Raw genomic sequence first — 27698 nt, 5'->3', positions numbered from 1 at the left:
AGTTTTGTTTGGTTGACAATATTAATGAACATGAATTTTGTAAATTTTTTTCTATCAATTTCTAATATTTGTTCATTTTGATGTTAGTTTTTTACTCTTAGATTATTTTGTTTGTTTGAAGTTTATACACTGATTCATGATTTCTTTTACACAAGAGATGAATGTGCTCTTTTTCACCGTTTCTTAAAAAGTGTTTTTATACCAACCTAGTATTGATTGAGTTTTTTTTAGGGGAGGGATTGTTTCCATGTTAGAGTTTTAATTATTGAATGTGATCATTATTTACTCTACTTTTTTTAAAAAAAAAGTTATTCAAAAGTGGTTTAAGTATATTTTATTTTGTTTATTTGACAAATTTTATGTTTTAGTAGACTATGGTAAAGGATTAATTCATAGAGTTGAAAATATGGACACACAAAGATTTTGGGGTTAGTATTTTACTCTTTGTTTTGAAATGATCTTTTACACTTCCAGAGACTTTGTGTAGAATTATTGTTATGTATACTTGTAATAGCTAAGTATATTTGGTACTAATTTTGGTTAATGTATAACTTGAGCTTGTTAATTGGGAAATGATTGTAGTAGGTTGATATAACTTTTCATGCATCTTGGTGAGCAATATAATATATGTAATTTTGATAATTTTGTTTCAACGATGGTACGTGGATATTGATGGTGGAAATTTGTATCTTCCTTTATAATTTTGTTTATTTAAATGAAAAATTATCTTAAATGGTTGAAAATAGATTACATATTAAATTTCCTTCTAAATTTATATATTAAATTAAACATTATATTATTTTTGAACTGATACACAATACTCTATGATATTTTATATAATGCAATAAATCAAAGTTTCTTAAAAAGTATTTTGAAATTATAGAGACAAAGATAGGAATTTTACCAATGCATACCTATATCGCAAAAGATGGTTACAATAACCCTAACTTTTAGAGACAATAGGCAACTTTGTTGTATAACATAATGAATAGCAACTACTATCGTATTGCTAAAGGTGAGATTTTAGTAATGCACATATAAAAGTAAAATTTTAGCAATGTGCACCATAAATGTGTTAGTAAAACAACCACAAGGCAAACCGTCAAGCATTGGTAAATACTTCAAGTGAGTTTTTTTTTTTCTTTTTTTGCTTTTAGAATGTGTTGCTAAAAGTTACTGAGTAATTAAAATGAATATGATATCGTTTTAAACTTTTAGAGGTCAAATAAAAACAAAATCTAAAACTTACTGATAAATTTATAGTAAATTTGAAACCTGTGTACTAATAAAAACTAGATTCAGATTTTAATTAAGGACCAAGAGAGTTTTTTTTCTCTTTTTTTTTTCCCTTTTTTTTTTCCAATACTTACAAATAGGAGGAGGAAGAGACGACTTAAAATCTCTAACGTCAGGGATAGAATACATTGTGGGCTGAGGTATGATAACTTTGCCATGTCAACTTGAAGAGATATAAGAGCAAACCATACATATCAGTTAATTGAGAAAATGTATAGTATTGGACTAATATAATCTAAAACTTTCTTGCTTATAAAATTGATGAGTATATTCAAGCATGTTAACAAGATTTTTGAATATTATAACAAATCAAATACCGAAGCACTTAATTAATTAAGCATTTATTCAACCGATATATAGTACTTTGTGATATTGGAATATATATAATTAGGATTTGATGATTTTAAAAGGAAAAGAAAAGGAAAAATAGAGGATGAGCTGAATTTAATGCGGCGCCGGTGGAGTGGGTATCAGTTGCACCTACCGGTGACCTACCACTGGAAATATATACTTTTTCCTAATTTTCACAAACTTTATATGGATTAAGATTTAGTAGCCACTAGAAGGGTGTCAACTACCAAGCTTCACCATTAATTATGGCCACAGATATTCATGTATTTATATAAACCAACCATACAACATCCAAAACCTAAGATACGACAGACCACCCATCCATGGAAGATTTTAATGGTTGGAATTTTGGAAGGATTCTGATAGGGACCGATTGACTCAGGTCGAAGAAAGAAGAAAGGCATGGTAACGGTGCAATTGCAAAATGGGCGAAATGAGGAAGAGAGAGAGGGTTAATTTTGTAAATTTCGTTTCCGAACTGCGTTCTTCAGTTTAGTTTTATTGTCCGCCTTAAATAAGTCCACTTCTAAACGAAAGTCATCTACAACAATGAGCCAAGCCCAAATATAACAGGTAATTAGGCTGACAAGGTTGAGAGGTTTACTCATGGGCTTTCTTCCGTGTTTGAAGATATTTGGCCCAATGTATGACCACAGTTTATGAATAATAATATTTTTTAAAAATTGCAAATGGAGTAAAATTATCATTAATGGACTCGTATGATCTATCAGTGATAGTCCGATATTTACAATATGATCTATCGGTGATAGACTTATATTATTGATAGAATTTGACAAAATTTTATATATTTGCAAATTTTTTAAAATGTTAGTGTATACTTAATTATTTTGAATCTAATAGTTAAATTTAAAACTGTTATACGTGGATCTTCATACATTTAATTTTTCATCATCCAAAAACACTCATCAAATATGATAAAATATTGTTAATATTCTGGTAGATCTCTCTCAGTTAAACCCTAAACCCATCTTTGACTTTTCAACCTCCCTTCATCTCTCTTCAACCATGGCAGCGAGATAGTGTTTTCAATTGTTTTGTCGACGATCGAACCATTTTCGACCCCACAAGCTTCTTGGTTGGCTTGTGCTTCTTTTTCACATAACGACGCATGTTGCTCCCTTCCTTATTTCTTTTTAATTGATTATTTATGATAGTTTATAATCTCTTCGAATTGGGTCGACCCAGTTGTAATAGAAGATCGACCCGACCCATTTAGCTATTAAATGCTTTTATAATGAAAACTATCAAACAATTAATATGCTTTTATTTTAAATTTAAAATTCGAATTCACCACTGCCGTCGTTGCTTTATCACTGACAACGACTTGTGGGTGGAGACTTTATATATAAGGCTTGACTGGCAACGGCTAATCGGTGAAGATCTTGTATACAAGGCAACAGTCAGTGAAGACCTTATACATAAGGCAAGACACGATCATCATAATCTACGATCGAATGCGTCTTCCATGGCCTTTCATTGTCGGTACCATTTTTCTTCACCTCTTCTCCTTTCATTACTGCATTTTTAGTTTAATGTGTATGTATATATATGTTTAATGTTAATGTATATGTATGTACAGTTTATGGTGTATGTATATGTATGTATAGTTTTGTGTAAATATATGTATGTATATATATATTTTTTATTGTAATTAAAATATATATATAAAATTTAAATAATGCATGAATTTAGTATAATGCATGAGTTTAGATTAAATTTGAATACATTATAGTTTAATAAATTTGAGGTCGAGGGATCTTTATTGATTTCTATTTTGAATATGAATTTTATCTTCAAGTTGCATTTGAATTTATAAAAAATGTTAAATAACCTAACTAAAATGGGAGATTGGACCTAAATTATTCACAAAATAAGTTTTAGTTGAAAATTTTGAGAGAACATGTATATAAAACTAATATAACATATTTATTTGACGGACAAAAGTTGGATGAAAATTAGGTATAAGTTTTGTGTTGAGTACAAAGAAGGAGCTTTCAGTTATCAGATGTTGCAAAACATCACACAAATAATTACGAAAAAATAAGACGTCCATGTATGAATTCAAACTCGAACTCTTTAGAGGTGTGAGACCTGAATGTATCATGGAGAGCCCGTAAACTTGAACATAGATGTCGCGATGTGATCGCTACACGGAGCGACCGACCTCTCAGTTTATTTAATTTTAATAAATAAATAGTTTTGGAGTCGCCACCAACCATATTATGGTGTGATTGGTCACAAAAAAAAAAGTTTGCGTAAATTCATGAGATTTAAGTCCGGAGTCAGTTGTGTGTAAGGAAGGTGTTAGCACCCTATAACACCCTTAAAATGGTTACCCAATTTTATATTTTAAACTAAACTACAGAGGTTCACAAAACAAAATTTGTATTTAGGTTTTATTTAAATGTCCCAAGTTTATCAGTTTACATAAAAAAAATAAAACCCAAGCATGGATTGATAATTACGGGTGGCATAGAAGCCATTAAAAAATGAAAGTTTATTTTTGTTTTAAAAGTTTTTTTTTTATTCACCTTAAGAATATTAAGATACCGAAATTTGATATTTTAATCTCTATCATAGGTGTTTAATAAGAAATTTAATGTATCTAATAGTTAATAAATTCGTGAAAAACACTTCCCAACCTCATTTAAAATATGAAATGTGTTTATTTAAAAACAATCTATTAATTAAATTTCAAACAAAAAAGTTTCATGTGTTCATCGAATTTAAATTATAAAATTCATAAAAAAACAATACTTTTCTCCAATTTACATTTTTATATTTAAATTGAAAAATGAATAATAGCAATGACAAAAGATTATGAAATTTGAAAAATACTTGAAGGATAATATGCTGAGATAAAATAAATACATGAATAATATAAGCAATGTGCAAAATGTACAAGATGATTAATTAGCGTCAGATGCAAGATAATTAATTAATACAACTCATGCAAAATAATTAATTACTGCGGGAGGATGCAAAATAATTAATTAATTTAAAATGATGCAAAATAATTAATTAATTCAAAATGATGCAAAATAATTAATTAATGCAGAATGAGAAATAATTGATCAATGCCAAAAGAGGAAAAATAATTGATCAAAGTCAGACCAAAGTAATGAGTATCAAATAATAACTAACAGTAGAATGCCAAAGTAGGTTTAACACAATATGCAAATAAATAATCACAGTAGCCAAATGAATGTCAAATAATAATAGCAAGATGTATACTGAAGCAAATAATTAGAATGAGTGAGTGCCAAAAATGAATGTCAAATAATTAGAATGAGTGGGTGTCAAAAATTAAAACTGTCAAATACAACGTGTTTTCAAATGCATAATTAACACATATGCCAAATAGATAATTATTAACGCTAAGATACCATATAGATACAAACAATTAACACAAAATGTAAAATAATTAAAAAGATAGCAAATAATTAAATCGGCATGTCAAATGAGTGTCAAATAATTAATACAACAAACCAAATAATTAACACATCGTTTAATTAATTAACCAAATGAAATAATTAGCATAACATCCAAATGAGTGTCAAATAATTAATCCATAACACACAATGCTAATTAATTAGTGCAAAACCAACTTAGTAGCCAAATGAATGCCAAATAATTAACCAAATGCCAAATAATTAACCAAATGCAAAACGCTAATTAATTAGCGCAGCAATCAAATAGTCAAATGAGTGCCAAATTAATTAACAAGATGCAAAACTTAACAATCAAAATAGTCAAATGACCAAATGAAATATTCAGAAATAGGTGTAAGTAATTTACACACAATGAATGTGAGATGGTTGTCAAATAATTATAATGATGCAAATAATTAAGAGAGGTCAAATGAGTGCTAAATGATTAAAATGGTGCAAATAAATAAAAGATGTCAAATGATTAACACAACAGCTAATTAATGAGTGATTTAAATGAATAATTAACACAATACCAAAATGAATGCCAAATAATTAAGTATACTATCAAGCATGAATAAAAAAAGAACTTACCATCTCCATTAAATGCAAAATGTTGTTTGTTGATCCTCTTCAACCTTTTCAAAAAAAAAAAAATAGAGAAAGGAAAAAAACTTTTACTTTCAAATTTTAAATATATTTTTATTTTAAGACATAAATTTAAAATTTAAGAATTAAGATTTAAAATTTAAAATTTAAAAACTCAAATTCTTTTTTAAAAAATAATAAATAAATGAAAAAAATTAAAAAAATTAAAAAAGCGGTAAAAGAACGATTAGTAGTCACCTAGGGATAAGTTTTGTATGCTCTAAGTAATCCTAAAAGATATTTATGAGTTATTCAAGTTATATATCCATAAGAGAACACTATAAAGAAAACTTTGGTAACCTAAATCCACCAAATGACCTTGACGAGTCAATTTGAGGGTAATCTCTCACATGCACTTGCAAGAAACTCAATCTTCCAGAGCTCAACAAACAAAGGTCATTGAAACAACATAAATTAGAAGAGCTATGCACCTAAATTGAGTCCGAAATGTTTTAGCTCACAACCATGACTAGCCAAACCTCCAAATACAGAGTTAAATGTTTTAGGAGATTCTAAACCAAAGAGATAAATCTAAAACAAGCACAAGGAAGCTAGAATACAAACTCAGCCCAAATCCAGAAAATGCATTCTTTCCCAGTCCCAAGAAGATAGAATGATGATTGGTCATTGAAAATTTGAAATCAAAAGTTAAACTTCGTTGGTTCCTTCTCCAGATTTTATAAATTTGGATCATTGAAAATGCCATTATCTGCACTCTTATCTTCAGAACAGAAAAGGATGGATCTGATGTATGGGGCATCTTACCTCAGTTTCACTTTCCAATCCCATTACCCCAATTTGGCTGTTCAATTTCCCCAATCTGACGGATTTTCTTTCCCAATCGTGATATTTTACCATATCTATGCACAAAATTTGTACCCATAATACATTAAAACAAAGCTACAAATTCTGAAATAACAAGAATTGTACAACAGAGCCAATCAATTTTGCAAGAAACGAACACGATGAAAGAAACCTATTCATAATTGAAAGAAGCAGATATAGCAATTGTTTCTTTCTGATCTTATCTGTTTGTTGATCCTAAGCACATGCACAAGGATTTTCCGCACTAACAATAACGTCCTCATCGTCGCTCCTAAACACCAAATAACCTATCGCGAGCCCAAAGACAATTGCAATGAAAACCCCGCCATTGAAGGACATGATCGCGAGCATAAGAAGGTAGCCAATCGCCGAGTTGACTCCGAAAAACAGAGCTCCAGCAAATCTCACAGCCTGAAACTTCCCAGCCACTTTAGATCGAAGGAGAGGGGCCTCGATCTCCGACGGCGACGGCTTCGGACACTGAAGAAGCTTCAAACGGATTCGATAATTCTCCAAATACTGGTAGAAAATGGAGACGATGAAACAAGCAAGCAAAGAGAGGGAATAGCTAAACCATGAAGTTGTCCGCCATGAATTGATGAGGAGAGTCACCTCCCTGCTCCAGTAAAAGGTCATGTGCATCATCTTCGCTCCCTGCAGCAAAAGTCACGAAATCGGAGAGATGGAGAGAGTGAGAATTTGGTAAAGAAGACTAGTTTTGTTGTTGGGGTTCGGCTAAACGGGTCGTTTTAAAACCTCCACCTAACAGTAAACACATCTTTTGAATCACATACCACATTTCAATTTTGTTTTAAAAGTATTTAATTATAGAAAATCAATATAGTTTTAAAAATAGTTTTAATTTTATATAACAATTATTCTAAATATTATCATAATTTTATTCTTTTATATAAAAAAAACTTAAGATTTATTAACTATAAAGAAACTAGATTTATCGAAAAAATAGTGACACAAAAATGTATTTTAACATTATTTATTTATGGTGGGATGGGTTGTTGTACTGCGAGATTGAAATGGAAGTACTCGTGTACGAAACACCAATGTTCAATTGAAATGCCACTGGATATTTTGTTTTTTACATTTATGCCATTCCATTTGATTGGGGCTTTCTGCTTAGTTTTGTTGTCAGATTCAGTTTCTGTTGTTATGTTATGTGGGGCTAGTGTATGATGTTTTACACACATACTTAATATTTTAACCATATTGTTCCTATAACAAAAATATATATAGAATATAAATAATAAACCTATTTACTTGTTTGAAAAATCATATTTGAAGTTTATTATTTTGAATTCTATGTTCTTACTTTCTAAAAAAAAATAAATTGTTTTTTTAAAACTACCTTTGCTAAATTATTAATGGAGATGGGTATTTTATTGCTGTTTAATTTGCGTAAAATCATAAAGTCCCAGATACACTGATGTTTAATTTACTTCATTTCTTTGGCGCACAATAGCACACTCTTCCGGTTTGACTCCCAACACACACTGATTCTTCGACCACGGAGCGTGGCGGAGCATCGCTACATTATTCTGCTACTTCACTTTACATTGGGAGGATACCGGAAGATGATAACGGATGATTCCAGGACAATATAATCAGTTTAACGTCCATGTTCTTCCATAGTTTTTAGGGTTCCGATCATTTTCCTCTTGGCTTTTGTCATTTTATCAGCGAAGTTTGACATGCACGAGCCTGAGGAGGAAAATCGCGATGGTGCTCGCAAGAGAAGATTCAGTGACCTGGAGCCCAGCGTTGCTTCTGATCAGTCCAATTTCAATGTGGCCGAAGGCTTCATTCCTAGAAGGTGTCTTAGCATTTTTCTTTTTGTTTTGTTAGTTTTCATTACTTCCCGACGCACCGATTGATAGATGATTTGCTGCTTAAATATTGGTGCACTGTAGGTATCAAATGGAGGTCTTTGAAGTTGGGATGAGGAGGAACACCATAGCTGTGTTGGGAACAGGTTCTGGAAAGACCATGATCGCAGTGATGCTTATTAAAGAAATTGGAAAAGCCATGAAGTCCAGTAGTGATAAGAAGTTAATAATTTTCTTGGCTCCCACTGTGCATTTGGTTCACCAGGTACGCACTCTAGGCTATTAGTTTTTCCTTACTTAGGAATGTCACTGCAATTTGCCGACGCTTGATTTGTATTTTGAAAACTTGGTATTTTGAATTGCAGCAATTTAACGTTATTAAGGATCATACTGATTTTGAAGTGGCGGAGTATTATGGTGCTATGGGGGTTGATGATTGGAATATGAACTGCTGGGAAAAAGAAACAAGCGAACGCGATGTATGTTATACATGTATTCTTATATTTGACGTTGGTTAATTTTGATTGTTACTATTGCAATCTTTTTCACTCCCCTGTTTTGCGGTTAAAAGTTAATGTTCCACATGTCTTTCCTCGGGTAGAGTCCTCATTCATTTGTAATGTAATATTATTAAGAAAATCGACCATGATTCTGAATCTTGGTTCTTGAGTAAACCTTAAGGACTGCAACATTCAGTTTGTTGTTGGAATTATTCATGATTATTGTGTACTTTGTTCCCATTGTTATCGGTTGTCTCCTCGATTGGGTTTTCAAGCAACATTACCTGATAAAATCTGAAGCATGACTGTCATTTGAAAAGATACGGACATCGCAGAATGCAAATACAAGGACATGTCATGTTAATTAACTGAGATCATGTCCACTGGATCAGCAGTATGCTATAAATTTAGAACATATTTTCATAGTATGGCCCTGCTTTCAATCTCTACCAGTTAAAGGTGACGTCTATTATTATTCTACTGCTTATGATTTGATTAGGTCAGAAAGGTAGAGACCATCTAGTTGCTATTGCCAGTAAAATTAAAAGAATACGTTTCATTCACAATGGTTATTGATAGTAAAAGAGTAAGACAGTATTGCACCAACTTCTTTTGTTGTTGTTGTTGTTTTTTTTTTTTGGTTTCAACTTTAAACCCTATTTTTTAAGTACACTACCTATTGAATCAACTAATTTTAAGCCAGACTAAAATTTTAAATTATTTAACTTGCAAATATCTCTGGGCTCACTTTTGCTTCTTGGTTTTTGATTCAGGGTATCCTTTTTGTGCCTTTTTCATATATAATTGCTGTATAGGTACTCGTCATGACCCCCCAAATTCTTCTTGATGCACTGAGGAAGGCATATTTTAGACTGGGAACCATATGCTTGATGATCATTGATGAATGCCATCGTGCTACTGGTAATCACCCTTATACGAAAATCATGAAGGTTAATATCTCTGCTGGGAATCTATCTTTCCCTGTATTATGTGTTGTGCCTGTATTTTGTCATGTTTTTGTTATCTTTACTAGAAGAAGAATATTTTTCTAACCTTCTTTTGGTGAAGGAATTTTATCACAAATCTGACAGCAAACCAAAGATTTTTGGAATGACTGCCTCACCTGTTATTAGGAAAGGTATGTTCTCAGGGTTTGGCAAATATATAGCAGTGCGTATCAACAGTAGTGTAAGTTCTGCATGTGTCATACTACACAGTGATGTGAAGTGTATGTCTTTCTTTGTTTAATAAGAATTACCAGTTTCATTAAGAGAGATGAAAGTTTATGACCATAAGCCCATAGGGCATAAATGTAAGTTAGAAAGTGTAATAACGTTAGAGGCAGCAGAAACAAGCTATTGTTTGAGCTCCAAAGCGCTGCCATCTCTGATGTCAGCCCCCAGGCATCAAAGGATAAAAGATCACAAAAGAAGAGTTTAAATGAAAAAATAAGCAAACAAGTGCACGAAATCCCTGAATAAGATGTAAAGACAAGTTATCCTCCAATTATCTATGAGTTACATGCGATCTTTTCTGAGACAAGACTATTTTGCTAAACATTTATCATCCTACATTAGGTGTTTCCTCTTCCGTTGATTGTGAATGCCAAATAGCAGACCTCGAAAGTATCTTAGATGCTCAGGTACTTCAAAAGTGATTCAATCAGTAACTTCAGAATAGAAATCATGATTTTATACTCTACTAACTTTGGCTTTTCTGCTGATGTAGGTTTATGCTATTGAAGATAAGAAAGAAGTGGAAATATATGTTCCTTCCGCAAAGGAAATTTGCATATTTTATGAACCGGCTATGCCTCAAACTATGGAGTTGAAGGCAAAGATAGAAGCTCTGTGGTTCAAGGTGATCCTATGTGCAATTATCTTAATTTAAACGAATTTTCCTATGTCTTTATTAGTGATTTATCTTACTTTTGGAACAGTTTGATGCATCGTTGTCAAACTCACAAGAAGCAATGCAAGGTCACTATAAAGATGTAGACAGTAAGCTTAAGGCACTGAAAAAACGACTGTCTAGTGATCATTTAAAGATCACTTATTGCCTTGATGAACTTGGTATTATGTGTGCTTATGAGGTATGATTGTAGTTTTGATGTGGTTTATTTTATATTTATTAAATTTTAGTTTCAGAAAAAAACTAGCGTGCCTTGAAATAAGGTATATAAATATGTCCATTACGATCAAATTACCATAAATACAAAGTCATAAACTGGCATGCATAGCCGTATTGGATCAACTATAATTAAGTTAGAACCATTAGCCATTTCAGATTATGTCAGTTAATATGCATAAAATATACAATTTTCTGACACACCAAAGATGAGAGTTTTTATTTTGATCAAGCCTAAAAATCTCCCATTGACAACTGTGTGTATTCATATCAAGCATACTAATCAATTCTAAGTTTCATTGCCAATTGTTCTATTTTCTCTTCCTTTCTTTCTTCTTGAGAAGTTGTCTTTGGGTATACAACAGTACTCGATTTTTTGTGAATTTCTTTGCTATAATATTTACAGTTAACGTCTGATACATGGGTCATTGGCCCACATTATGATAAATTAATTTTTTAAGTGGAGGGTCCACTCCAGCTTCTTGCTGCTGGGGCCCCTGCCCAGGCCTGGTGCACCCCTCTTTAATGTCCTTAGATTATCATCTACATATGGTGCATTGTTTCAGTCTTATTTTTTAAAAAAAATTTCTTGAAAAGATTCTGTTAGTCTGATTTGAGTATTCTAACTTTTGTAGGCTGATTTGTGTATCCTCTCTCTAACTTTTGCAGGCAATTAAAGTTTTATTCGAGAATGTCAGTGTTCCGAATGAGGAATCTGATGTTTATAGAGAAAGTTTTTTGCAATATAAACATTTTCTTGAGGAAGCATTACTAGTAATTGGGGAATCACTTTCACTTGGTACGCAAGTACATGCTTCATTTAACATATAAGTTACATGGATTGTCAAACTATTTGCTTGTTTTATCCTCCATTACAATTCAATTTCGTTCTGTTACAATAAATTGCATACAGTGTTGCTTGATAAGGAACAAAGTTTGAATTCTTTTTATAAACAAAGCTCTTATCAAGCACAATGCAAATAGGTCTGAAAGCTAGGGCATATCAGAGGCCAACTCCACTGAAGGAGTCTGCTGCACTATGGATTAGTGAACTCCAATCCAGAAGAATAAAACTCAGCTGATAATCACAAAACTCTTTAGAAACTGACGCCTGCAAAGAGGAGTTAAATCTAACAATATCTCACACCACTTCCATGAACTCTCAATTCCTCTAGAAACTATTCCATTTAAATATTTATACAAAACAACCAAAATAAATAAATAAATAAATAAATAAAAGAAGAAAGGAAAAGGAAACATGCAAAGGACTTTGCTCTTACATTGGAAGAGTTGATTCAAAAGAACTTCCTCTCTCACTGAACAACAATTTTCACTCCTCACCAAACTAACCCCAAAAGACTCTAGAAAGAACTCCATAGAGATTGAGCAAACTAACGTCTCCATAGAATATGGATAAAATCTTTGGATCCCCGTCTATGCAAATAATGCACCAGTACATGCCTGTCTACACACTCTTCGAGTTACTACTGAAAGGGATCCCCAGGTAAGAGGAAGCAAGATTACTCACCTCCCAACCCATGAGGGAACTAACACAAGTCTGTCTTTATCTTCATGACACTGTGAAGAGAGGGGATCTTAGTAAAGGTAGAGAAATATGACTACAAAAGGATCAGTCTACGATAATCCACCATTCCACCAAACATTCTACCACCAAGCACCTCCAAAATCTACTCACCATCTTCTTAGGAAGGCAATAATCCACCCAAACACCTTAAAGATAGAAAGCGACCCTTGAGTCACAAACGAACAATGTGAAAACAAGAGATCAATGTTGTCCTCTTCTTTTAAACAAAGCATATTGAGGGAGAAATCATCCGGTTTTGGAACTTCTTTTGATGTTTTCTTGGGTGTTCTAGCTTCTACAAGCCAATGATCAAAGAAAAAGCTTAATCCTTTTGAGGATCGTGGAGTTCTAGATTAAATTCACTAGAGGAATACCTAACTTTGTGATCCTGTTGTTTGCCTTTAAATAGGTAGACGTAGACAAATAGGATCCTGAAGGATTGATCTTCCATCTGATTCTATCTTCACCATCGCCTGCAAAGAAAAAGCTTAATCCTTTTGAGGATCATGGAGTTCTAGATTAAATTCACTAGAGGAATACCCAACTTTGTGATCCTGTTGGTTGCCTTTAAATAGGAAGACGTAGACGAATAGGATCCTGAAGGACTGATCTTCCATCTGATTCTATCTTCACCATTGCCGGCAGGCCGCAACAATGGAACTTAGGAAGGTGGTTAGGCTAATCAAGTTATAGTTATCTATGAAAGATGTTGTTGGAGAAGTTGAGAGTCCCACATTGGAAAAACCAAGGGGACTCATACTCCATATAAGGTAGATGGGCTACTCCTCTCATTGCCAATTGGTTTTGAGATGGAACCTCATACTACTAAATTTAACATGGTATCAGAGCCCATTAAACCCAAACGGGTATTCGGTCCAAGATAGGTGAAACCAAAGAGGCACCATCTTGAGGGGGCATGTTGGAGAAGTTGAGAGTCTCACATTGGAAAAACCAAGGGGACTCATACTCCATATAAGGTAATCTACCCTCTCATTGCCAATTGGTTTTGAGATGGAACCCCAGCTGTAAAACCTACACCATGGTCAAAGAGGAAGTTGTTTATGACAAACTTAAGCATCCTACTCTACCTCTTTTGGACCTGTCAACAAAATCAATCTTTAAAGGTTTCCTTGTTGCCTAACAAGACAATGGCCATGACAATTGTGACTTCACCATGAAAGAAACTCAAACATCAAGGCTAAAAGATTGAAGAAGCAGAGAAAAATTTGCATAGAGTGTAGAGGCGAGGAATGAAAGGAAGAGGGAGATATGTGAGTGAGAGAGAGCCCATCAAAGTAGTAAGCCTGGAACTTTGTGTGTGGGATTTGCTTTTCTGTTTTTGTTATTTGAACTCAGAATGTATTTGTGCTTCCTCGGTGGTAACATGTTTAGGAGATGGTACAACTTCTACTGAAGTGGGACCATTCTTCTCAAAGTTTGGTTTTCTTTTGTGGTTTACTATTTCAATCACTTGTTCTACCACCAAAAGATGCATTTCTTTTTTGGTGATTGCTGCTTATCAATTTTTCTTCTGGTTTCAGAAAATGAAAATGTACCAACTTTGGGTTTTGACTTATGGAAAGCTGTAGAATTGGGCTACATTTCTCCTAAATTGTTTGAACTTCTCCAACTCTTTGAATCGTTTGGGTAAATACAAATCTACTTGTTAAATATAAATTGCGGCTCTAATTTCCATTGCTTAACTGCCTATTTTTTTGTATCAGAGTATCTAGGCAGGTGCTCTGTCTCATATTTGTTGAAAGAATAATTGCTGCTAATGTGATCGAAAGAATTGTGAAAAAGGTAGAAAATTTATCTCATTTTACGGTGTCATATGTGACGGGATGTAATGCATCAGTTGGTGCACTTGCACCAAAAGTCCAGAAGGAGACACTGGAGTTGTTTTGTCATGGCAAGGTGTTCATTTACATCATTCAGATTGCATTTTGGTTTAAGTAACTCCAGTTGTTTATGGCTAAAACCTTTCAATGTTTGCAGCTCAATCTATTATTTTCCACTGATGTAGTTGAGGAGGGACTTCATGTACCAAATTGCTCATTTGTGGTACGGTTTGACCTTCCTAAGACTGTTCGCAGTTATGTACAATCTCGAGGTCGTGCTCGGCAGAACAACTCCCAATATATTTTGTTGCTGGAGAGGTCTGGCCTTATTTGGGGTTTTTCTTCCCTCCCCCTCCATGTTTTGATATCCTAAATACTGTAATGTAACCCTTACAGGGGAAATCTGAAGCAAAGAGCCTTGCTATTTGATGTCATAAGAAGTGACCGATCAATGACTGATGCAGCTATGAGTAGAGACCTTGATGCATGCGTTTTGAAACCTTTTTCACTTATGGAGACAGATTGTTACATTGTGGAGGCAACTGGGGCATCGGTTACTGCAGATTCTAGTGTTGGTCTCGTATATCAATACTGTAAAAAGCTCCCTGGTGATAAGTACGGATTATCTTTTCTTTTGAATTGTTTTCTACCAAAACTCAAGACATTGACATGCTTTTAAGTTTTAAGTTCTAAGTTCTACACTATGAGGATGTTGGTCTAAAATCAAAATTATTTTATTTGATAAATTATTCAGATAATCTGTTGTTTGTACTTTTTTTGTTGCATGAATTAAACCTATTAAAAACTCGTTCCTACTGAAATAAACTATAATCTATAAGTATGTCAATCATGCTTATTAGTGCCTCTCCATTTTCTATCAGATATGGGCCAAACTAGGGTTAGAGCTCTTATCTGTCTTTAAATTATACTGAATGCAGTTAGTATGGATTTTATTATATTCTCTAACTTCTTTGGTAGTTGCCAATTCAAAGGGATCACATTTTGATATGCTTCTGTAAATTATAGATATTTCAGTCCAAAACCAATCTTTCAACTCTCATATGGTGAAGGATCCTACGAGTGTCAGCTAACTTTACCTCCTACAGCAGCTCTTCAAACCATAGTTGGTCCTTCAACTAGAAATTCTAATTTGTCTAAGCAGCTTGTGTGCCTGGAGGCTTGTAAGAAGCTACATCAAATGGGTGCACTTAATGACCATCTTCTCCCCTCTGTTGAAGAGATATCAGAATCTGACATGGGTCTGAAAAGCAATGCATCCACGTCTAGAGCAGGTACATATCCCCGAGGCTATATACCGACTTTATTAATGATCGTTCAATGTACAGTACACTCAAAAAGTGTCATAAAAGAATGGCCAAAATATATTGATTATACTAGATGGACGTTACTTGTTCAGATATTTGTGGCTATCAATGGCCTGGGAGTTCATATATTAGTGAAATTTGTTCTCTGTAAAAAAAAAGTATATTAATTATATTAAACCACCAATTCACCCAAAAGCGTAAGCTAGAGGTTGAAGGCAAATTTAATTATATATCACTAACAAATTAAGTTCAAATTGTATATAAATAAAATCTGTACAACATTTTCTACTCTGGGTAAAATGGTTTCTTGTTAGAAAAATCCTACTTGTTTGAAACCTTAAAAAGTGTCATCTCTCCATTGGGTACATCCAAATATAATGGTACAAATATGTGCTATAAAAAGTTTCTTTATCCTATGACCATTTTTTTCTTTAAAGATATGTAAGAAGTGACACTGAACTGTGTCCTTTGTAGCTATGATGCCCAAACAATAATCAGCTCGTTTGTATTTATATTCATCGTTATAGACCTCTTGAATTGTCTATTTACCTATATTCCTATTTAATTTCTTTGGTTTTTGTGTGATTCAACTTTATGCAACCCTCATGCATCTCTCTTTTTGTTGATGAAAGTTCTTATTTTTCACAAAAGAGAAGAATCAAACTTGTATACGTTCCTGTTGCCTGGTATTTTCTGTGAATTTGACTGGTAACTGGCCAGGCGTTGAAGGGATATTTCTGTATGTGTTTCTTCTACTTGGTCATTGACTAGATGCCCTGTTTCCAATCTCCTTTCAATGCTTTTAATGTATAATTTGATGGCACTTTTTCGGGTCTTAAAGGATCAACAAAAAGAAAGGAACTGCACGGCAGAACTGCGATCAGAGCTTTATCTGGGACTTGGGAAGAACAAGTTGAAGGGACCACTTTTCAGGCTTATAAATTTGACTTCTCCTGTAGTGTTATATATGAGGTTTATTCTGGATTTGTGCTTCTGATAGAATCAAAACTTGATGATGATGTGAGCAATTTTGAACTTGAACTTTATTTACTCTCAAAGATGGTTAAAGCTTCTGTGTCCTTTGGCGGGGAGGTTCATTTGGATGCTGAACAGGTAAATATGTTAATTTTCATCATATTCATTGTTCTTCACCGTCAGAGAATTGCCTCTAATGTGATATCATCACCTTCCAAAAAAGCAGATAACGAAAGCAAAGTGCTTTCAAGAGCTTTTCTTCAACGGACTGTTTGGGAGACTGTTTATTGGGTCAAAAACAACTGGAAAAAAGAGGGATTTTTTACTTCAGAAAGATACAAATCCTCTTTGGATTTCATCAAACATGTATCTGCTTCTACCAGTGGATTTGCCGGATGATTCAACTCATGATTTATGGAAAATACATTGGAGAGCAATTGATTCCTGTGTTTCTGTGGTTGAGTTTTTGAAGAAAAATTCATCTTTGGATGCTGAAAGAAATTATGGTGCTGGTGCCATATCAGATTCATCGCCTTCTAGAAACAATTCTACTGAAACTGGAAGCAACGCTGCAAGTGTAATTCACTTTGCAAACTGTGTTCTAGATGTTCATTCTTTAAAGGACAGGGTGGTATTGGCTATTCATACTGGAAGAATCTACTCAATCGTTGAAGTTGTGAGTAACACATCTGCTGAGAGCCCTTTCGATGGGAATAGTGACAAAGGACCACCTGACTACATTACCTTTGCGGACTACTTCAACAAAAGGTGTGCAACTTCCTGATTCTATTATATTGTATCTTGCTTGCTTTTCCTTGGTGTCATTACTTTTAGTTTGAGCTGCTAATGAGTATACTAAGTCTCCAGGTATGGGATTTCGCTGAGTTTTCCAAAACAGCCACTATTGCGGTTAAAGCAAAGTCATAATCCTCACAATCTACTTGTCAACTTTAAGGATGAAGGTTTGTCAGTTTGAGTCGTTGAGATCTATCCTTAAAGATTATATTTAGTTCTCTGTACTCTCCATCAAGTTCTAGAATGCTGCTTTGTAAGTTCACGGCAATAACTTTTTTAGTTTATCAGTATGTTTCTTATATTATAATTTGGACAAGGGCTTGTGAAAAGAACACTTAATACAATATTTAAACCTTTTGTTTTTTTGAAAAGGAAACAAAGCTTTTCATTGAAATATTGAAATGAGACTAATATTTAACAATCATTTAATTTACTCTAGCTATATTATCTAGTGTTTATTTGAAATTTCTCTTGTGAACTTAAAAAAAGTCCTCACTTTTTCACGTCTTACAATAAAAAATGCACTGTTTTGATTCAAATGCCCTGGGTGACGGCCCTATGTTTAGCCCCAACTTCCTTGACCTTTTCCTCCTCCATATTACTAAACTTCTTTATCCTAAAGTACTTTTTTAAAACTTAGATATTCACCTTCAATCAATTCTTAAACCTTCTAATTGGATTATAGAACAGATTTCTATATCTCTCATAGTTTTTCTCAGATGTGATTACTTTTCTTCCAATTTTTGGTACCTTGGAATTCGGTAGATTTTTTGCTGATTGTGCATACAACAAAAGCTAAAGTCAGGTTATCTATAAAATAGAGGAACGCCTTGTGGTTTTTGGGTACTTCACTTTCTAGTTAAATTCATATAAAGAATAAGAAAGAGCCATTTCCCTATCCATTATTGACAGATGAGTTGGAAGGCTGAAGAACACAAATCCATTGGAATGATCACATTACAGACCCCTTGAATCAATAACCAACATCTGTTGGATCAAAATCATTGAGGTCCCGCTTGAAGTCAAAACCCATCTACAACTTCAGTTAGTTCTTCCCCTTGAAAGGTCTTCATATAGCATACTAAGAACTCTCCAAGGATTTCACAGTTTTTATTTAATATCAAGAGGCTCCACATTAATGGTGGAAGCTATCTGACTATTATGGTTATTGTTGAGATTTACTAGGGAGTATTAAATAGTAATTGATCCATTTTGTGTGGGACATGGCTTCTTAGTGAAGGAATTGATTCAATATTTTGATGCTTTAGGGTTTTTTGCATTGTATAAAAAATCATGCAATGTTGTATTCTCTAATAGTATTGAGAGGCCTTAGAGGCTTTTGTTGGATAGTTCGTGGTGGTTTCTTATTTGCGTGAGTTGTCGATATCTTTGCCTAATGATCCTATTTCCTCTATGGTCAAAGGGTTTCTTTGCAAGGGTAGCACGGTAGCTACCATCAAAGTCTGAATTCTTAGTAGTCCATTATGTTAGTGATATATAATTAAATTTTTCCTAAACCACTAGCTTAAGCTTTTGGGTGAATTGGTGATATGAGATGATATCAAAGTCCATTAAGCCCAAACGGGTATTTGGTCCAAGACTGGTGAACCCAAAGAGACACCATCTTGACGGGGCATGTTGAGATGTTGAGAATCCCACATTGGAAAAACCAAGGGGACAATAGATGGGCTTTTCTTGCCAATTGGTTTTTAGATGGAACCCTATACTATCAAATATGGAATCAGAGTAGGTGGTCCAGGGAGGTCCTATGTTCAAGCCCCTACATTATTGTTTCCTCCCCAATGAAAATTGATTTTCATTTGTTGGGTTTTTCAAATATTTGAAGCACACAAGTGAGGGGGAGTGTTAGTGATATATAATTTAATTTGCTCTCAACCACTGGCCTAGCTTAGGTTTTTGGATGAATTGGTGATTTAAGACATTCTAAGGTAAGGTCATTTGATGGGTGGGACAACGTTTTGGTTTCTCTCATTTGTGATCGTAATTCTAGTGCAGCTTTATTGGTTTAATTTTGTATAACTTATAATTCTTTTCTTATTGACTTATAAATTGCTTGGTTTCTTATTAAAAAAAAAATCTTCGCCTGGATAAACTTTTCTATATACTGAACAATCTAATCTTTAAGAAGTTTATGTTTTTTTTTTTGGTTTTAGAAAGGTATAAGAAATATTTTTGAATTTTGGTGAGTCAATATTGTCTTGTAGGTAATACTAGCGATAAGTTGCCATCTGGCCCTGCATTCAAAAGGCCACAAATGCATGTCCATATGCCTCCTGAGCTTGTGCTTAGCATGGATGTCCCAAAGGGGGTTTTGAAGTCTTCATACTTGCTACCATCTTTGATACACCGTTTTGAATCTTTAATGTTAGCCAGCCAACTTAGGAAGGAGATTAATTATCATTCGAACAGCCTTGGTATATCAAGCTCTTTGGTATGTTCTTCTTGTTGATTTCCAATTGACTTCGGTTACATTCTTATATGACTAATCTTAATCTATCATCTTGGTTAGATTTTGGAAGCACTTACAACCCTTGGAAGTTGTGAGAATTTTTCCTTAGAGAGGTTGGAATTGCTTGGTGATTCAGTATTGAAGTATGCTGTGAGCTGCCACCTCTTTCTCAAGTTCCCTGAAAAACATGAAGGGCAGTTGTCATCTAGGCGCCAACAGGTTATCTGTAATGCAACCTTACATGCATTGGGAACAAAGTGCGGGTTACAGGTATGTGATCTTCTGCAGTCAGATGTCCTCGAATTTCTCTATTGGTTACCTGTGCTTACTGCTTAGTGTTTACATATAATATATACTCTCGTTTTTCAATCGATTATCTTGTACACTCTACCATTCTTTTATGAATTGATTTCTACTTTTAGCTACTAGCTAGATTCTTTGAATTCTGCAATTTTCCTTTCTAGGTGGATTTTTTTTTCCTTTTATTTTTGTTTTTTGTTTGAGGGAGTCTTAACCTCCCTTTTATGATGGGAAGTTTGGTGGTCTCTAGTAGTGAGCAATTACGTCCTTTTATGTTTGCATCTTTATCTATCTTAATGATATGATTGATTTCAAGTTTTAGACACCAATTTTTATACAAGTTGGGCACCACAAATGTTGTAGATTTGTATATAATACAGTTGCATTTAAATTAGTCATTTAATATTTTGATTATTTTAGATGTTATAATTAGTTTCCTCAGTCAAAAGTTTTTTTGTACTATATTTACCCATTATTGGTCCTTTTTGCACAATAAGAGAAAATACAACCTCTCCAAAAATATCAAGGTACCGGAGTAGAAAATTAAAACCCTAAAAATAAAAAAATGAAACCTTAACACTAGCTATTGTTGTGCCCCTGCCCATTCATCTTTCGACACCACCATCGGCGCTGCCGTCACCTAGATCCCACTGACAACATCGTTGTACGTCGGCGATCCATCAGACAATGGACTTGGACCACCCAAATCACATCTAATTTGGTTTTGATAGACTTGCCACTTGGCCACATATTCTTTCATCATGAATCTTTTTTTCTTTCTGAGGAATGTACAGTATCCTAATTTTGTTTAATTTTTGACTTCTAACTGTTTGTAGAATGGGTAGCTATTGAACCGACCCTTTTTATTATGGTTGGATAATGTGCTTGCACACAAATGTGTATGATTCTGCGTTATATATAAACTATATCTGTTTCTTAATCTTAATTTTAGGGATACATACCCGAATCTGCATTATACATAAAACTACATCTGTTTCTTAATCTTATCTCAGGGATACATACGTGATTCTGCATTCGATCCACGTCGGTGGGTGGCACCAGGGCAATGTACTAATCGTCCTGTTCCTTGTAAATGTGGAGTGGATACAGTAGAAGTTCCTTTGCATGACAAGTTCTGCACTGAAGATCCAAAAGTTGTTTTGGGCAAGTGCTGTGATAAGGGACACAGGTGGGTGGTTTCAAAAACTATAGCCGACTGTGCTGAAGCTCTCATAGGGGCTTATTATGTTGATGGTGGAATCATTGCCGCACTCCATGTGATGAAGTGGCTTGGAATTGATGTTAATCTTGACGTAGCATTAGTTGTTGATGCAATTACTTCTGCATCTCTGAGATCCTGCCCTTTGGGAGATACTGAGATTGCAACCTTAGAGTCAAAAATTGGATATGATTTTGCTGTCAAAGGACTATTGCTGGAGGCTGTAACACACACGTCTGATCAAGAAATTGGTGTTAATTACTGTTACCAGGTAGTCAAGGAAACTCACTGTGTTATCTTATAATTAATTGACTGTAGTTACTCTCTCTCCCCAACCTACCTTTTCTTTTTTAATGAACAACTAAGCTTTCATTGAGAAATGGAAAATATGCAAACCTACAAAAAGAACCCAACCTGCAAAAACGGCACCTAACTGATATTCACACAAAAACTTCGTTGCTGGTGCTGAAAGGGACATGTTGAATCTAATACCTCACTCTAGGGTTTAGGATTTAGGGTTTAGGTATTTTTTTTGTCTGGGTGCGCCTGCTGATTCTCCCCCTCCCCCTCCCCCTTATTGCTCTTTGTATACCCTTCATGTACATTGAGCTTTGTCTCTCTATTTTCAATATTAATAATAGTGAGACTCTTATCCTTTTAAAAAAAAAAATACCTCACTCAGGGGTCTCTCAGTCCTCTGAAGTGTTTTTTGTCCCCAAGACCCCAATAATCCATGCTGTCAAAAAAATCATTCTCACGAAAAAGGAGGATAGAGAAGAACCCCTTGGTCATCACTTTGTAGCCTCTATCCTAAACCAAAACCAAACTCCTAAATAACTGGCTCCAAAATACAAAAGCATAATTACGAGCTCAAACAATATGATTTAGGTCCTCCCCTGCCCTCAGGACAATGGCCCCATCAAGTTGGGTGCCCTCCTCGAAACCCTATCACCAACGTTTATTTTTTAAAGAAAATACAACATTTCATTTTTCATTGATTTAATGAAAAGGGACTAATGGTCCAAGTACAGGGAATCAAAATATTCAAAGTAAATCACTAGACAAACATAATATCAAGATCATACTAAGACATAAGTCATAAAATAAGCTAAGCTGAAAAAAAAAAAACCTCCCAATTCAAACAAATATCTTGGACGGGGAAATTCCCAAAGAGCTTAGAAAGAGAGCACCAAGTAGAGGCATTGATCCTGATTCCTTGCAATTTCAAATCGATTTGACCCAATGATTAATGATGGGATTTATCGTGGAACACCCTTTGGTTTCTTTCAAACCATAATTCAGCAAGCTTTGCTTTGTCGACATTAACCCATAATAATGAGATCAAGGCTTCAAAGAAGGAACAATTAATACTTGAAGAACATTTTCTTTAAAGAAGGTTCCAAACACCCAATGAAGCTGAAAAATAGCCTGAAGCTTCTTGCAGCAAGCTAGAGAATAGCAGCAATAAAAAAATAAACGTTGAAGATCTTCACTGGCAGTCGTACATATCGGACAGATTGATGGGAAAAAGCAGTGAGATGGCAATTTTCTTTGAAGAACTGAAGAACAATTTAAGTATCCAAAGAGCACCATCCAAATAAGAACATTAATTCTTTTTGGAATATTTGATTTTCATAAGCTTTTAAAAACCTCCTTATCCATACTTTCTGCTGCTGTTAGTTTCTTGACAAGAGATTGAACTAAAAAAATTCCAAATGACTCCAAACTCAAGCTTCTAGAATCTTAGACTTTTCCCACTGGATAACACTTGAAGAAGTTGCTGAAATTCCAGAATTTCTTCTTCTTTGAGTAATCCTCTAAGGTAACAGCCCATGACAATGTTTCTACATCTCAATGATAAGAAATCGAACTGTTTGGAAGCTTCACTACTCTATAGAGCCGAGGAAATCTCAGACTAAGTGCTAACAATCATTCCCTGAGTCATTTTCATAAATATATTTGATTACCATCACCAAGTTTGAAGGAAGCAAAACCTTCTACTTGGAATCATGCTCTTGAAATACTGATCCACACTTCTAAGACTCCTAACTTTCTCCAGCCCTATCACCAATGTGTTCATTCTACTCATCTCCTTTTTGGTGCTTGTGTATAGAGAAAGTGGCCTAATTCCAGTAATGGGTATGGACTTCAGTCCAAAGATATAAATTGAAGTCTTGACTTAGGAAGCATAAAGTGAAGATGTTGCTATTTTAGCCAATTGCATAGTTGAATTAAAGCTTTCTTTCTCCTTTATGTTATATGTTCCTCCAGTAAATCAAAGATCAGAAGTCATTACATGTAAAAAGAACGATGCTATGGGAATGTGAGAATTCCACCTGATTTATCCTTCTTTCTTCTCTTCCTCAGAGACTAGAGTTTCTTGGGGACTCAGTGTTAGACTTGCTCATTACATGGCATTATTATCAGAACTACTCAGATATTGACCCAGGGGAGTTGACTGATTTGCGCTCTGCTTCTGTTAATAATGAAAATTTTGCTCAAGTGGCTGTGAGACGGAATCTTCAGCAACATCTTCAACATTGTTCTGGGCTTCTGATGAGTCAAATTACTGAATATGTGAAGTATTTGTCCGAGTCTCAGGATACTGGGAAGCCACTGCATGGTAATAAAGGCCCCAAGGTATTTGTCATTCAAATTTATGATATGTATTGCAATTATTAAACTAGTTGTCATTCCACATTTCTTGACCCAGAGTTTCGGATAATAATTATAATGTATCATTTACAAATAACAAATCCGTTGCTACTCTGTTCTGTGTTCTTTATATGACAAGTCTACCTTCCCCCTGACCTCTTGGTAAGTTGGCTCTTTTCTCTCATCTTATTTTACTGCAGGTTCTTGGTGATATGGTGGAAAGTATTGCAGGTGCCATACTGATTGACACAAAGCTTAATCTCGACGAAGTGTGGAAAATATATAAGCCACTTCTGACTCCATTTGTGACACCTGATAAACTTGAGCTTCCACCACTGCGAGAACTAATTGAATTATGTGATTCTCTTGGGTATTTCATCAAAGATAAATGTACTAGGAAGGGGGAAACTTTTCATGCAGAACTTAGATTACAGTTGCAAGATTCCCTATTGATAGGTGAAGGATATGAACGAACTAGAAAAGCTGCCAGAGGGGAAGCTGCTCATCGCTTGTTAGCTCAACTTGAGGTAAAATGTTGCCTGTTTCAATTGCCAGATTTTTGTTCTCTTCTTTTCTTTAAAAAAGAATCCAAACATCGGAATTGATAATTAGATTAATAGTGCAATGTTGGGCCACAAGCCTTGCCTTGATTTTTAAGGATTCTTTAGGTTTGTTTGGTCAACTCTTAAGTAAGTGTGCCTAGTGGATTGCACTGGGTTATATATCATTTATGCTCAGGATCTTTGAGTCCTCTTTTACTTATGATCTCTACAGAGTGAATATTAGAATCAAGATGTTATGTTCACAAAGGAAAGTTATCACGTTTGGATAAGTTTTTGGGGGCCTTCACGTGAAAATAAACCATATTCTATCTTGAGGGAATTTGAATTTTGCGTTTTCTTATGCTTTAAGTGTTGCCCCTGGTGATGTTTTGGTGTTGGAGGTTTCTGCTTTATTTTGTTTGACAATGTTTGCTTGTTATGAGAAGCTTTTAGGATCACAGAGATTATATTTTAAAGCAATCTTTGAACCTAATTCTCTGTTCCAATCAGTTTCAGAGCAATCTTCAAACTTACATTCTCTGTTCCAATTAGTTGAATGTAAGAAAGGCTTGAACTAGTTTTCTGACTGGTGAGTTATTGGACATTTTCATGCTTTTGGTTCTTGGTTTCACTAACTATGACTTTAATATGACATGAGTCACCTTCGATTGGGTTCAGTTGCGAGGTCTGTGTAGATTTGCTTCCTGCAGGAGTTTGATTTTCAGATAGTTGGCGAGAGGAATATTTGTGTGATGATTGAGAAGAAATGGTTTTTAGTGAGAAATGCTGTTTTTTTTTTTTTGGTTTGCTAGGGTGTGCTATGCTGTGGGATATTTGTGAGGAGAGGAACAATAGTGTTCAAAGGTTTGGATAAGGACCTAGAGATTCCGTCTAGGTGGCATAAAGAGAACTTAATAAAAAGTTTTGTCCCCTCTGGCTTATGTACGTTTTTTTTCCTTTGATGAGATTCAATTTCTTATTTCTTACAAAGACGAAAAAGTGAAATCTTTTTTTCTTTCTTTTCTCTTAATCCTTTGGCTCTTCTAGGGGGCAGCTCAGCTTATTTGCCTGTTTTGCAATCCTTTCTTAGACATGGAATTTAATCTTTGTTTTCCATACTTTATGGCGCCTTAACTTTTTGTTTGTCATAGTACTCATTTTCGGACTTATCTGATAACAGACTAGAGGAATTTCTTACTCTCGTTCGGGCTCTAAGAAGAGAAAACAAAATCCCAGTCACGATGGTGAGTACCATTTTTGTGAGAGCCAGTTGAGCATCTTGCCAAGAACTTAAGTTTTTCTTTCATAAGATAAAAATGATGGTGGAGGTGGTTCCTAATCTCTCTTTGTTCTTTTTTGTGTGTAGAGTCTGCTATGGTTCTTCCGTCATCTGTCAACTGTTCTACAGATGCCTGTGATCCCAACGTGGAGACCCCTGGTTTGCTTCCGTTCTCATTTAATTTGTTCCCGTTGGTAGAATAGAAGATATTTGATTGACTTAAACGGTAGAGTATTTTATAACTCCTACAAAAGTTGAAGATCACCAATATGAAACCTTGTTTAATTAGATCATCTTGAAAACTTAAACTTGAAAACTTGGGAGATTCATGATTTGATGATTTCAACTTCTTTGCGTTTGTAAGGAAAATAATTGTTTTCTATTATATAAATGCTGTATCGTATGTATGTTGACATGTTAATTGCTTGAGTTTTACTGATTTGTTATGGCTTGCACCCAAATACCAAAGTATGCTCTAAGCAACGTTCTCAAATCAAGACTCGAGTTTATGGCAAGAAAGGAGTTTTATCCTTCATTTCTAGCTTCACAGATGGAGTTGTAGTCTGAATTCAAGCTTCTTTTTCGTTAATATTTTTTTGCCTGTGTTGCAGTTATTGGACCAATCAACTTAAAGAAAGGAGGACCACGGAGTACTCTGTTTGAACTATGCAAGAAACTGCAGTGGCCAATGCCAACTTTCAATACGGTAGAAAATAAATCAAGGTTAGTCAATTGTTAGTTAGCATCTTCTCTATTCTTAGTTAGCATCTTCTCTATTCTTAGTTAGCATCTTCTCTATTCTGATTGGATATTAATATTTTCATATTTGCCTCCACGACCCAACCCTTGGGATCTATCCCTGAAAAATTAATGGCACCACCGTGTTCACTCTGAAATATTTCTCTTGATTTGCCTAACTTTTTCTTGGTACAGGGTCCAAATCGAAATTGGTGAAGGCTTAGAGAAAAGAAAAGGGTTTAACAGTTTTTTGTCAAATATTACTTTGCAAATTCCAAATGCTGGCTATGTTGAATGTGAAGGTGAAGCTCGAGCTGATAAGAAGAGCTCGTTTGACTCTGCGTCCCTCGTCATGCTTCAAGAACTTCAACAACAAGGACGAGTCATTATTAACGACTCATGAGCCTTGTCGTTGGTGATTATGCCAGTCTTCTTCCCTTTTCTATCTCTAGGTCTGGTGGTCTTCTCCCATGTTCAATATTTTGAAAATCAGCAACGTTAGGGTGGAGATTTTAACATATAATCTTTTGATTTAATGTAAAAAGTCAGTTACCTTATAGGAAATCAAATCAAAGAGATGTAAAACTCTACTTTCGAAGGACTTTTAAGAGGTTTTTGCAATCAAGCTATACCGTGTAAGCGAATGGACTGCTTAGTGCTGATAGGTTAAATTGCACAAATTCCTCGTTAATGTGTGGTTGGTTTTAATCTGTGGTGTTGAAATTTTAATGTCAACATGAAATAAAAGTTATCTTTAGGAAAGAGGAAAATTACAGAATTAAGGGTGAAATTCTAACCTCCAAAATGTAATTAACAAAATTGAATACAACCATTTACATTAGAAGAAAAATTGAAACCAAAACTTACAACATTGGAGTCTATACTTTTTGTATACTTTGGTTTATTGTCCTGGAGAAGTTGCAATTCTGTTGAATGT

At 34.4% G+C, this 27698-nt stretch overlaps 2 protein-coding genes across 6 annotated transcripts; one reads left to right on the top strand and one right to left on the bottom strand.

Annotated features, from left to right (window-relative positions):
- Nucleotides 1-6494: 6494 nt before the first annotated feature.
- On the bottom strand, nt 6495-7343 carry LOC101211515 (copper transporter 5.1). Its single transcript, XM_004144169.3, has one exon. The coding sequence runs from the start codon at nt 7212-7214 to the stop codon at nt 6786-6788; it is 429 nt and encodes a 142-aa protein (XP_004144217.1). The 5' UTR covers nt 7215-7343; the 3' UTR covers nt 6495-6785.
- Nucleotides 7344-7984: 641 nt separating this feature from the next.
- LOC101205038 (endoribonuclease Dicer homolog 3) lies at nt 7985-27469 on the top strand. 5 transcript variants are annotated; one of them, XR_004217823.1, is made up of 26 exons: nt 7985-8397; nt 8495-8675; nt 8776-8889; nt 9726-9860; nt 9979-10048; nt 10488-10552; nt 10639-10770; nt 10850-11002; nt 11707-11836; nt 14164-14269; nt 14347-14539; nt 14621-14781; nt 14860-15078; nt 15490-15755; nt 16630-16901; nt 16990-17531; nt 17631-17725; nt 19784-20010; nt 20089-20298; nt 21342-21818; nt 23915-24187; nt 24403-24729; nt 25925-26013; nt 26111-26182; nt 26635-26746; nt 26957-26991. XR_004217823.1 is itself a non-coding variant. In XM_011659064.2 (26 exons), the coding sequence occupies exons 1-26, from the start codon at nt 8276-8278 to the stop codon at nt 27162-27164; spliced, it is 4926 nt and encodes a 1641-aa protein (XP_011657366.2). In that variant the 5' UTR covers nt 7988-8275; the 3' UTR covers nt 27165-27469. The 5 variants fall into 5 exon arrangements, 4 of the variants coding, with proteins under 4 accessions (XP_011657366.2, XP_011657368.2, XP_031744010.1 ...); XM_011659064.2 differs by having other exon boundaries at nt 7988-8397; nt 25925-25988; nt 26957-27469; XM_011659066.2 differs by lacking the exon at nt 7985-8397 and having other exon boundaries at nt 8518-8675; nt 9726-9831; nt 25925-25988; nt 26957-27469.
- The last annotated feature ends 229 nt before the right edge of the window (nt 27470-27698 follow it).

Source organism: Cucumis sativus, chromosome 6, assembly GCF_000004075.3.
Source record: "Cucumis sativus cultivar 9930 chromosome 6, Cucumber_9930_V3, whole genome shotgun sequence".
NCBI classification, from domain to species: Eukaryota; Viridiplantae; Streptophyta; class Magnoliopsida; order Cucurbitales; family Cucurbitaceae; genus Cucumis; species Cucumis sativus.
This window is presented reverse-complemented; position numbering and strand designations above follow the sequence as displayed.

Bases quoted from the DNA above. Each gene is read 5' to 3' on its own strand.
- LOC101211515 (XM_004144169.3), bottom strand. From the start codon at position 7,214: ATGATGCACATGACCTTTTACTGGAGCAGGGAGGTGACTCTCCTCATC.
- LOC101205038 (XM_011659064.2), top strand. From the start codon at position 8,276: ATGCACGAGCCTGAGGAGGAAAATCGCGATGGTGCTCGCAAGAGAAGA. The intron at 10,049-10,487 runs GTATGTTCTCAG...ATCCTACATTAG, and splicing joins CTCACCTGTTATTAGGAAAG to GTGTTTCCTCTTCCGTTGAT. The intron at 17,532-17,630 runs GTGTGCAACTTC...CTAAGTCTCCAG, and splicing joins GCGGACTACTTCAACAAAAG to GTATGGGATTTCGCTGAGTT.